The 13,327-nt window shown below is 40.8% G+C and overlaps 2 protein-coding genes across 2 annotated transcripts in view; both read left to right on the forward strand.

The window, feature by feature from the left end:
• The window catches only part of LOC148103711 (butyrophilin subfamily 3 member A2-like), a 52,068-nt gene that overhangs the window by 7,531 nt on the left and 31,210 nt on the right, over window positions 1-13,327 (forward strand). The window lies entirely within an intron of this gene.
• Window positions 2,145-13,327, forward strand: part of LOC118455850 (uncharacterized) — a 33,844-nt gene continuing 22,661 nt past the window's right edge. Inside the window, exons 1-4 of the mRNA XM_087839516.1 lie at window positions 2,145-2,276; window positions 3,282-3,377; window positions 7,095-7,187; window positions 7,988-8,086. Coding sequence (XP_087695642.1) covers window positions 2,145-2,276; window positions 3,282-3,377; window positions 7,095-7,187; window positions 7,988-8,086 — 420 coding nt within the window. The remainder of the gene's footprint in view (window positions 2,277-3,281; window positions 3,378-7,094; window positions 7,188-7,987; window positions 8,087-13,327) is intronic.

Consider the following 13,327-nt stretch of genomic DNA (forward strand, 5'->3'; position numbering starts at 1 on the left):
GGTCCACTTCGGTGCGGGAGTAGATCAAGATGTCGTCCAGATAAGCAAACACCCACCAGCCTAGCATATCCCGCAAGACATCGTTGATCAGATGTTGGAAGACAGCAGGGCTGTTGCAGAGGCCGAAGGGCATCACCAGGTACTCCCAGTGCCCGTTAGGGGTGATGAAGGCCGTCTTCCATTCGTCCCCTTCCCTAATGCGCACCAAATTGTAGGCGCTGCGTAGGTCCAGTTTGGTGAAGACGCAGGCCTGGGAGAGGGAATCGAGTGCGGTGGATAGCAGAGGAAGAGGATGGCGGTTCTTGATGGTGACTTTATTCAAGTCCCGATAATCTATACAGGGGCGGAGCCCGCCATCTTTTTTCTTGACAAAGAAGAATCCAGCAGCAGCAGGAGAGGTAGAAGGGCGAATAAAGCCCTGTTGGAGAGCCTCAGCAAGGTACTCCTCCATGGCCTTATTCTCTGCGGGAGACAGAGAGAACAGGCGACCACGAGGAGGGACCGCTCCCGGGAGGAGCTCAATGGCCATGTCGTAGGAGTGATGAGGAGGTAGAGTAGAGGCTCGCCTCTTACTGAAGACCACAGATAGGTCGTGGTAAGCCGGAGGGATCTTATCCAGATCAATGGGCTCCGGGGGAGAGGCCTCTTCTGACTCCGAGTTCTTTTTGGTCCGCGAGAGAAGGCAGCGGCGTGGACACTGGGGACCCCAATCCAGGATCTGGCAGGAAGACCAGGAGATGTGGGTGTCATGTTGACGGAACCAGGGGTATCCAGGGATGAGAGGAAAGGAAGTGGCCGAGACTACTAGAAACCGGATCTCCTCCTGATGATCCCCAATAGACATGCGAACCGGCTGGGTCTGGAACTGGATCGGGTAGGGTTGGAGGGGTCGCCCATCTACTGAGGTCACCGGGAGAAATCGATCAACAGGAGTTAACAGAATGCGAAGTTGAGAGGCTAGTTTTTGGTCGATGAAGTTCTCAGTGGCTCCGGTGTCCAGGAGGGCTTCAGATGAGAACTGTTGGTGTTTCAGGTGAAATATTACTGGTAACAGAAAACGAGAGGGGTCAGAGGAGTGTGAAGGGCCAGGTGGGACTCCCCCGCAGTCTACCTGGTGTCGTCGTTTCCTGGACGTAGCGGGCACTGGGGACGACGGTGTCGAGCTGATCCACAGTAGGCGCAGAGGCCCTCACGCCAGCGTCTCTCTCTCTCCTCCTTAGAGAGTCTACCCAGCTGTATGGGCTCCTCGCTGGATGCACTGCTTGGGCTAGCAGCGGCTCCTTCAGAAGGGGGAGGAGGCCGCGAAGACATGGCCCTCTGAGGCTGGAAGGGTTCGAAGGCCTGAGGGGTGTGGCGAGGCCGTGACATCACTCGTTGGTCGCTCTTCAGGGCGAGGTCCACGGCCTCATCCAGAGTTTTGGGGGCCTCACGGCCGGTCATCTCATCTCGGATGTAATCAGCCAGTCCCTCCAGAAAAATGGAGCGTAGAGAAGCATCTCCCCACTTTAGCTTTTGGAATTGGGAGGCAAAGTGACAGACGGGTCGACTGCCCTGGCGTAAATGAAGCAGCTGTGACTCCACTTCCACTTCACTGCTCGGGGGAACAAATGTCTTTTTTAATTCCTCCACAAACAGGGCATAGTCATTGCAAGCTGCGGATTTATTGTTGTAGAGAGCCGCGGCCCATTCCTGAGCCTGGCCAGACAAGAGAGAGGTTAACATTGTAACTTTTGCACGGGCGGTGGCGTATTTAGTGGGCTGACATTCAAACAGCATGTCTAAAGTGGCAAGCAAACCATCAGGCTGGCCATCAACTCCGTTCCACTTATCTGGTAGTCCGATCCGGGGCTCCGCGCTCACCGGCGCTGGCTGACGTTGCAGCGAGGTGACGGAAGTGGAAAGTTGGAGGACAGTTTCGGTGAGAGACTCCATTTTTGTGCTCATCCGATCTACCACACCGCGAAGATATAGTACTTCGGCTTTCAGCTGTTCGAATTCCGCTGGGTCTATATGCGGCTCAGACATCCTGTCACGATCGGGCGAATTACACACGGTAATTCGGCGTGCCCGTGTGGTGTGCTGGCTACACCCAAACGCGGCGAAGGCTAGCGATGGGTTGGAACAGACACGCAGTTATTCTAGTAATGATCAGTGCACGAAGCGTGGCTTCGGAACTGGCGTTACAGACGGAGAGCGAGCAGAGCCGGGATGACAAAAAGAATCGAGAGGAAAAACACTCACAGTTGCTGAATCAGGCGGAGACTGACGTGGGCAAGGTTTCGGAGCTCCTGACATGAAGAGAACGATGTCTGAGCGGCGAACAGGTGGGTGGCGTCTCTCTTTTAAACCCGGCCCCGTGATCAGCTGATCATCAGCTGACAGATATTTCCTTAGGGTCTTCATTTACTTACAAATACTCCTACATTACTTATTTGCATCAAACAGCATATATTTACATAATACAGCTTAATGTGACTCAGCAGGAGAGAAAAACAGAAAAGCTGAAGAAACATTTAGAATAATGTTTATTTTTAACTGGCAGCATTTAATGTTGTTGAAGTTTGTTGAGTTTATTCCTTATTAAGTATTGATGTTATCACACACCTGATCAAATAGCAGTGAGTGGGAGTGAGATTTAAAGCGTCTGTTTATTGTTACGTTTGATGTGATTAACTGTGTGTGAAGAGACAAAGACAAGAGTGAGAATATTGAACATGTTCATTTCATTAAAGAAACAGTATCCTTCTAAAAGCTGTGGTTTTGTTTAAATTCATCATTACTCTATAAACCTTAAACTGACAGTAAAAATAAATGTGCTGTCAGACTTTAGAGTATTTGAGACCTCCATTTTTTGCGGGGCGGGGTTTGTTTGGTTGAAGGTCATAAGCTGGAGCAGAGTAGCACCAACCATAGGAAGGTGTATTTAAATAAAGTGCTAAAGACATAAAGTGACTTTAGCTTTTATGGATTTCTGATGTTAATTAAATAATCTATTTTCTTTATATTTTACTCTATAAAGTCTGCATCATTAAAAATCTCTCTTTCACTCATTACTTTTTTTTCATCATATTATCACTCCTGGTAATTTCCAAGCTGTACTGTAAAGTACTGCTGTTATGTTGTCTTCAAACAGAACTTGGCGACCTGCAGAATGTTAAAGAGTCATATTTCTAGGGTCTTCATTTATTTACAAATACTTATTTTTATCAACCAAATGTTCATGCCTTAAATATGAACACTTCTTCCTTCTGCTCTTTTTTCATGTAACATTTCACCTGCAGTCGGAGAAGAAGAATACTGAAATCACCAATCAGCTGCAGCAGGAGAAAAAAGCAGCAGAGGAAATGAAGAAGCAGCTGGAATCCAAAAATCGTGAGGTTTGTCTTTCAGTTATAAACATTCAGTATTCACTGACCCAACTCTCTTTATCTCTGTATTGTAAAAAGTTATGAAGGAATCTTTTGATATTATTTTGTTTATTTTACAATAGATGTCTGTGAAAGTAACTGTTTCTATATATTGAATAAAATTATAATTCATGTTGATATCAAAAGAAAGTACTGACATGCAGAAACCTTTTTTTTATTCATATCAACAATGTTAATTTAAAATGCTCAATTAATTATTAACTAATAATGGGATCTTTCTTTTCTAATTTATATCATACTAGGTTTACAATATAAGAAAAGAGTCTAGGATCTATATATGCATGTAAAAATATAAGAAATTGAATGTTATTAGTATTATTTAATATTTTTAGAAAGAAAAAGCTGTGCAGAATCTTAAATATATTGAACAATAATAATAACAGCAGAAAGTGTACAATCACCATTTCAGCCATGAAATGACACTGCTGTAAATATACAGTCATGGGGGACAGAGGGGAGGGGGAAGCAGTCAGGGTGGGTGGTTGGTGTGCTGATGGTTGGAGAATGAAACTGTGGTAAAATTAGTGCAGACATTGCTGAGACTGTTTAACCAGTGCTGTTAAGTGACCAGTCCAGACTGTCAGTTATCTAAACACTGAAATCCACCTCAACTCAATTGAAGGATAAAGAAACTGAATAGTTTAATCTTCTCTTTGTTGTGTCAAGCTAGAGTAAATATTACGATGTGTTCACACCAAATGCGATAGACGCCCCTATCTTGACGTGTGCACATTCGGACCTCGACGCGTGTCTAATGTGAATTTTTCGGAAATGTGGGAGGAAGCTGTGCCAGATAGTGATGGGATGGCACCAACCTCACTAAAATAAAGAGAAAAAAGGACTCCCACCTGTAAGCTATCAGGCGTGCATTGTAAAGGTATTTACAAAATGTACTAAGTTCTTCTGTGCATCAAAACATGGCAGTACGCACACGGTCTGTTTGACAGTTGGAAAGAAGGTGGAGCCAAAACACAGAGTCGAGTCCTAAATCAGTGGAGACATAATCAGTCTTTATCCAATTTAAGAAGGAAAACACAAGATAGCATTAACACCATCGTCCTCGTGGAGGGAGGAACACAAATGATATTCCCACAATGCAGATTATGACCAAGGTCATACCACCATTTTAATAAAGTACAAGCAAGTCTTCTGCCTCGAGAAATATTTGACCAAAGAGCCTACACAGGATAAACAATCTGGCAGTCGCTTCTGAAATGTTTAATCCAGCAAAAAAACAAAACAAAAAAACATCAGTCCCACAAAATAAGAAAGAACTTCCTGTACACAGTTTGTCACTGTTTCACATGTAGCTGCTGTTTGGTCACAGCAATAATACCAAAAACAAATATTTCCATAGGGAACAACAAACATTTCAGAAAGTTTAGACCTGATTTGAGACACAGAAAGAAATCAAAAAGTGATTAGTGATGGGATTTCCGGCTCTTTTTAGAGAACCGGCTCTTTCGGCTCCCAACCGGCTCTTCACGTTGTTTTGTTGCTTTAATCAATTTATTATTAACAATAATATAAAATTATGCACAAAAGGAATTACTAGTGTAAAAAAATGGTGTTATTTATATATGTTTATATATAAATATATGCGGTGGCCCCTAGAGACAAAGCACGTACAAACTCCAAAACCCATTTCTAGCGTTAACTGAACTTCCAAAACAGAGCTATCTAGATAAACCTACCTACTACCTACCTAAATTACACAACTGAAAGCATATATGTGTATTGTTTGTGTATTTATACACAAGCACTCATATATATTCAAATAATTAAAAAAATGTTCATTTACCTGTTACTACCACACACCAAATCTGGTCGTTAGTACTTGCTGGCTTGTGTAGCCACTATGAACAAAAGCTCAACACTGCGCCCAGCATCCTGGAGCACTTCTGTTGTCTTTTGTACGTGTTTTGGAGTTTTTACGTGCTTTGTCTGTAGGGCCCACCATAAATATACTTTTATTTATTCACTTCACATAAAATGTAATAAATAAATCGTATATTACAAAAACCAACTATTCACATTTCAACTTTTAACTATTTAAATTTTCAGCTTTTTCCTTTTAAAAAAAAATAAAGTGAAACAACACAAAACACTGCAAACCACAACATAATTAAATATAAATTAAAATATGAAAACAAAAAGAAGATGCACATTTTCTGTCATACGGACCTCCATGAATAAACTTTCTGAATCCTTTATCATCCGCAACTGAAAATAGTTGTGGATGATTACTATACCTTTCCAATGTGACGTTGTGGTCCCTGGCTCTTTCTCTTTCTCTCCCTCCCGCTCTGTTCCTGTGTCAGGGTTCCTGGGTCGGTGACCCAGTGTTTTCAGTTTTGCCACATCAATGTTTTCACTTCCTGTTTTTTCCCCGTGTCAGCTTGTCGCTCGTGTCATTAGTCAGATTATGTTCAGCTCTGTACTCACCTGTTTCCAATCATTGTCATCATTCAACCTGTGTATTTAAGTTCCTCGGTTTCACCAGTTCTTTGTCGTGTCATTGATGTTATGTTGTCGTTTCCGCCTGCGTTCAGTCAGCCAGCCAGCCATTCAGTCAGTCTGTCCTTCATTCATTCATTCATTCATTCATTCATTCATTCATTCATTCATTCAGTCAGTCAGTCGTCCAGCCAGCCAGCCATTTCCTACCTCTGTTCTGTGTGTTCACTCCATCGACAATAAATCACCAGGCTTCACCTACCGGCGAGTCCTGTGTTTGGGTTCCTTCTTCCTCGCCTCCACTCAGCAACCCCTGACATCCTGTGCTACTGCGAGTGTAACCAGGTCACCAGGCTCCTGATTGGTTGTCACACATTGACGCTGCAGTTCAGATTTTTCCAACTCGAGCGGTCGACGCGATACGTGCAAATGCAAAAAAACCCTGACATGTGTATTTTTATTCGCGTGTCAAACGCACCTTGACAAGCTGCTTTGACATGTTTTCGCGAAATCTGCTTCTGAGTTTTCGTGGGACCCCAGTCGCGTGTCATCACTTCTCCATTGACTTTTCATGTAAACCTGACGCTCTGGTCGCATCTAACACATTCACTGTGAAGACACCGTTAGAGTTTGTGCATTTATTTTTGATGTAAATGCTACCGTATTCACATGGGGCAGCACAGAGGCAGGGATAGCTCAGTAGGTAGAGTGGTGGCCCCATGATTGGAAGGTCGGGGGTTCAACTCCACTGAACGGCTACCCTGAGGTACCCTTGAGCAAGGTGCCGTCCCTACACACTGCTCCCCAGGCGCTACATTGGTGGCTGCCCACTGCTTCACTGGGTGAATGTGTTAAATGCAGAGGAGCAATTTCCCTACAGGGGAAAACAATTAGAAAATGATATGATGATCTATGATGCTGGCTTCTTGTATTGTCACGGCAACCCACACAAGCATTTCAGCTACAAGGTTATAAAATACCCATAGCTGTGAATGGTTGTTTGTCTCTGTGTTAGCCCTGCGATAGACTACTGAGCTGTCCAGGGTCTCCATTTATTTACAAATAATTCTTCATGTATTAGTTTTTATATATCATTCTATTACATTTACATAATGCAGCTTTTATTTACAGCCTTAACTTGACTCTGGTTGTGTTTTCATTATTGTGTCTTAAACATGAACATTTCTTCATGTAAAATTTTAACTGCAGTTAGAGAAGAATACTGAATTCACCAAACAGCTCCAGGAGGTGAAAGTAGCAGCAGAGAACCTGAAGAAGCTGTTGGAGAACAAAAATCCAGAGGTTTGTCTTTCCGTTAACATTGAGAAATTGCTGTATATATATATATATATATCCTAATTCATTTAAATCTAAAGGTCTAAAATGAGAACTCAGTAAATGAACACAGTAACCTTCACTTTAAGGTTTAAGTTAATATGTTGGAAACTACCACAGCAGAATATTTATTTGGTCTAATGTTCATTTATTTTTTTAAACTTGCAGCATTTTGTGTTGTTGAAATTTGAACTTATTTCATATTAAATATTGACTTTATCACACACCTGATCAAACAGCACTAAGTGGAGTGAGATTTAAAGCTTCTGTTTATTGTTATGTTTCATGTGATTAACTGTGTGTGAAGAGATAAAGACAAGAGTGAGAATATTGCACATTAATTTCAGTAAAGATACAGTATCCATGTAAAAGCTGTGATTGTGTTTAAGTTCATTATTGTTATACGAACCTTAAACTGACAGCAATAGTAAATGTGCAATCAGACTTACAGACACTAATTTGTGTGTGTGTGTTTGGTGGTTGAAGGTGATACGCTGGAACAGAGTAGCACTAATCCTCAGTAGTTGTATTTAAATAAAATGTGTAAGAAATTAAGTGACTTTAGTTTTTATGTGTCTGTGACTGTAATTGAAATAATTTATATCCTTTATATATATTAGTCTATACAGTCTTAGTTATTAAAATGAACACACCAGTCAGATTGAGTAAGTTTTTTTATTGCACACAGTGTGAAGCTTCAATCATTTTGTCACTTTTATCAACAAAGTGCTGAAACATCAACATCTGTCTGTCTTTCTCTCTGACAGATGATCAGATCTGAGAATGATGAAATCATTCAGAAGCTGGCAGATATATTACATATACTGGTATCAAAGGTCAGTGAAAGCATCACTCAGCACACAGAGGTAAACATGGACATATGTGATGCTGTCATCCTCCCAATGATCACAGACCTGTGCACTTATATTCCTGCAGTTTTGTCCAGCAGCAGTTTGTGTGTCATTAACCAAACACAACTTTGAAATCCTACCACTGCAAGATTGTTGACATCATCCCACAACACTTAATGTTGTTAACATCATGCTACATCAGCTCCCTTATATTAACGTAATACAACTTTTATTTATTAGCTCGCTTTCTAACAGAGAACAGAATAGCCTGGTTCATTTACTTGTCACAAGACTGTACACTATAAATGAATCAATAAAAATAAGTCTAAAGGTATAAAATATAAATGTAAGAATATAAGAAATGTTAATACTATTATAAAATGTTGATAGCAGGAACAGTACATGGGGGTAGAAAAGTGTTGCCTGCAATGCTGACAATCAGCGCTTCCATCAGGTCTCTTCCAAGAATAGGAGTTCCTTTTATTTTTACAAGAAAATTCACAGCTCACACAGGCTGGCCACATACTAAATAAGTGTCTCATGTGACACTTGTGTTAGTTTTCTGAAACCATGTCTTTCCACAACAACATTTACTTGAAGTGAAAAGTGTCGTTTTACAACAACAGAGTATTTGGCAGTGAGTAGAAAATTCTTTTTCCATTTCTTTCTAAGCAGTGAAGTAAAGTAGCTCTTCTCTTAAATAATCAGGCCCCATCTTATCTTAATGACCTTGTAGTACCATATCACCCTATTAGAGCACTTCGCTCTCGCACTGCAGGCCTACTTGTTGTTCCTAGAGTATTTAAAAGTAGAATGGGAGGGAGAGCCTTCAGTTTTCAGGCCCCTCTTCTGTGGAACCAGCTTCCAGTTTGGATTCGGGAGACAGACACTATCTCTACTTTTAAGATTAGGCTTAAAACTTTCCTTTTTGCTAAAGCATATAATTAGGGCTGGACCAGGTGACCCTGAATCCTCCCTTAGTTATGCTGCAATAGATGTAGGCTGCCGAGGATTCCCATGGTGCATTGAGTTTTTCCTTTCCAGTCACCTTTCTCACTCACTATGTATTAATAGACCTCTCTGCATTGAATCATATCTGTTATTAATCTCTGGCTCTCTTCCACAGCATGTCTTTATCCTGTTTTCCTTCTCTCACCCCAACCGGTCGCAGCAGATGGCCGCCCCTCCCTGAGCCTGGTTCTGCCGGAAGTTTCTTCCTGTTAAAAGGGAGTTTTTCCTTCCCACTGTCGCCAAAGTGCTTGCTCATAGGGGGTCATATGATTGTTGGGCTTTTCTCTGTATCTATGAAGCACCTTGAGGTGACTTTTGTTGTGATTTGGCGCTATATAAATAAAATTGAATTGAATTGAATTCTTTGTGCTTTAGGCATTCCCTGTTGCATTGAAACCAGGAAGTTAATGTACTACTGCTAATGTAGCCTTGCTGACCCAGGGAAAATAACAAACAAGCAGGGGCACTCGTCATTTGTTCATAAGACAAAAGCAGAAACTATTAAGGGCAGAAGAGTCCATGTTGGGGGTGTGTGGGGTCTTTGAGGATGGAGGCAGCTCTCCTCTGGACTCTGCGATGGTAGATGTTCTGCAGAGAGGGCAGCAGAATCCTGGTGATCTTCTCCACTGTTGTTATCACTCTGCAGGCGTTTGCGGTCCATAGCAGCAGTGCTGCCGTACCATGCAGAGATGCAACTGGTCAGTGCAGCTGTAGAACCTGCTGAGGATCTTAATAATAATAATATTTTTTTTTTATTTATATACCATATATATACTTTGTGATTCTGTCTTTCAAGACAGAATCACAAAGTGCTGCACATAAGATTACAAGTCATAAAAAGATTAAAAAAGACAAAATAAAACAGGCAAAAAATTAACCAAAAGCAGTATTAAAAAGGTGAGTTTTAAGTTGTTTTTTAAAAACAGCTACTCAGTCCGCAGTTCTTAATGTTTGGGGGAGAGAGTTCCACAGTCTAGAGGCCACAGTGGCAAAAGCTCTATCACCCTTAGTCCTCCTCTTAGTATTTTTTATAGCAAGTAAGCCCTGATCAGATGTCCTCAAGGACCTGCTGGGGACATAGGGCTGTAGCAGATCAAAGATGTAGGCTGGTGCCAGTCCGTGCACAGCTCTGTAAGTCAAGACCAGGATGTTAAAATTGACTCTAAATTCAACAGGAAGCCAGTGTAACTGAGATAACAATGGTGTCACATGTGAGTACTTGGAGGATTTTGTCAGAAGCCTAGCTGCAGCGTTTTGCACAACCTGCAGACAATCCAGAGAACCTTTGCTTAGACACATAAACAGCGAATTACATTAATCCAAGCGTGAGGAAATAAATGCATGCATAGCTATCTCCAGTTCAGAGCGAGATAAAATCGAGCTTAGCTTAGCCACATTTCTTAAATGATAAAAACAAGACCGAACCAGAGATTTCACATGCCCATCCAATGTGAGACTTGAGTCAAAGGTGACACCTAAATTCCTGATGGAGAATATAACATAGAGTGAGAGAGGACCTTTCACTACCTGTGATATTGGTATGTCTTGGTCGACATACCAGATTTCCTCAACCTCCTCAGGAAGTACAGCCACTGCTGAGCCTTCTTGACCAGCTATGTGGTGTTCAGTGTCCAGGTGACAACAAGGGAAATATACTTTTATTTTGGGATACACTACATTTAAACACAAATATTTTGTTAGGGTTTTAATTTATTCACTTTATTTGTATCCAACAACTTATGTTTACGTAATAAAGCTTTTAAGTAAAGCTTTAATTTCACTGCAGTTGTGTTTTCATTATTGTGTCTGAAATATAAACATTTCTTCCTTCTGCTCTTTCTTCATGTAACATTTCACATGAATACTGAAATCATCAATCAGCTCCATCAGGAAAAAAAAGCAGCAGAGGACCTGAAGAAGAAGCTGGACGACAAAAATCGTGAGGTTTGTGTTTCCATTATAAACATTCAGAATTTACTGACTCAACTCTCTTTATATCTGTATTGTAAAAGAGTTATGAAGGAAACTTAAGATATTATTTTTTTTTAATTTGACAACAAATGTCTATAAAAGTAACCGTTTCTATATATTGAACATGATTATAATCCATGTTGACATCCAAAGAAAGTGCTGACATGCAGAAACTCATCTTCCTTTTTCATGTATATCAACACTCTTAATTTAAAATGCTCAATTAATTATTAACTAACAATGAAATGCAAATGAATGTGTTTCTTTGGGATCGTCCTTTTGTAATTTATATTATAGCAGGCTCTTAATTCTATATAGAACTTAATTTATTAATTTTTTATGAATGAATGTGTGATTGCATTGTGTAATCACACGTGTTTTACTTTACGTCGTTGCAGTTTTTGTATCATAAACCACAAAAAACACAACTAATAAATCCACCACTCTATCTCTGTAGACATTTTTCAGATCATCCCACAAGACTTAATTTTGTTAACATCATGCTACATCAACTCCCTTATATTCACATAAAATACTTTTATTTAATCTCTTTGTGTAAAGACAGTAGAATAGAATAGAATCACCAGAACATGTGATGTGCACCACCTGTCATTCAGAACAGTTGGTGCACATCAGAATAAAATTGTGGTGCATTTACTCATCATCACACTGTAGGATATAAATAAATCAATAAAAAATAAGTCTAAATGTTTAAAATATAAAAAAGAGTCTGGATTAAATGTGTAAGAATATAGGAAAATAAATATTATTAGGACTATGGAATATTGTTATTATTAAGGAAAGGCTTTGCAGGATCTTAAATATATTTAACAGTAATAACAGCAGCAGAAAAGTGTACAATCATCATTTCAGCCATAAAATTACACAGCTGTAAATATACAGTCATGGGGGACAGAAGGGAGGGGGAGGCAGTCAGGGTGGGTGGTTGGTGTGCTGATGGTTGGAGAATGTAACTGTGGTAAAATCAGTGCAGACATTGCTGAGACTGTTTCACCAGTGCTCATGTGTTTGGTGACCAGTCTTACTTCTTAGGCCTGCCAGTCAAAAAGTCCTGTAGCCAGTCACATAGGGTCGGTTCAGGCCGAGTGTTGCCAGCTTGTGAGTGAGTTTGTGACTGTATCGGAGGCGGAGCTGTAATCAACAAAAAGTACTCTGATGTATGAGTGATCTGGTAGGTCTGGAAGGTCTTGAAGCAGGTGTAGAATGCATTGAGATCATCCAGCAGACCGCCTGCAGAGCTGATGGTGCTGGTGGTGTGCCTATACACTGCAAAAACACAAAATCTTACCACGTATATTTGTCTTATTTCTAGTCAAAATAATCTCATTAAACAGAGACTGTTTAACCAGTGCTCATGTGTTTGGTGACCAGTCTAACTTCTTAGTTATCTGTAGCCCTAGAAAGTTGACACTGCTGACTACCTCCATAGCTCTGTTGTCAATCATTAGTGGAGAATGACTGGACTGTTTTGTCCTGAGGTTGATGATCAACTCTTTGGTCTTCTTGACATTCAGGATTAGATTGTTGACACTGCACCGGTCATTTCACATCCTCTATAGGACAGATCTATGTTGTCCATAATGAGACCCACCACTGTTGTGTCATTTGTGTTCCTAATCATGCGATTAGAGGAAGTTGCAGCACTGCAGTCATGTGTCAGCAGCGTGAACAGCAGAGGGCTCAGTAAACAGCCCTGATGGGAGCCAATGGAGAGACAGGTGGAGTTGAAGATGCTGTTAGTGTACAGCGTACAGTGTACAGGAAAGTGTACAGTGACTCGACTGTACACTGTGTTTGTTTTTTCCCCCGAAACAATAAGTTCCATTGGAGCAGCCTTTCAACGCCTCTCTCTGTCTCTCGTTACCAAAGTTGACCCAGACAACAAAGTAAAGCTATTTTTCGGCTACGAGTCCGACACAGAACCCGACGTATTAGCCAGAGGTCCCTTTACTACGGTTCGGAGCCGCGGACCTGTTTTATATACGCGCTGAATAGTTTTTTATACGAGATCGCTGCAAAAAGTGCAGCCTTACCTAATGTCCACCTACTGTTACTCATTTATATTAAGATTTAAAAATCTAGTTGGTATTGATATGGCGATTAACCTTCAGTAATAGTAATAAATCACACAGCAAAATAAAATGCATGATAATATATTAAGTAATCCAAAGTATTCAGAATATGTTACTCTCATTGAGTAACGTAACGGAATACGTTACAGAATACATGTTGGGGCATGTATTCTGTAATCTG

Source organism: Neolamprologus brichardi, chromosome 3 (genome assembly GCF_056152115.1).
Source record: "Neolamprologus brichardi isolate AB-2024 chromosome 3, ASM5615211v1, whole genome shotgun sequence".
Classification (NCBI taxonomy): domain Eukaryota; kingdom Metazoa; phylum Chordata; class Actinopteri; order Cichliformes; family Cichlidae; genus Neolamprologus; species Neolamprologus brichardi.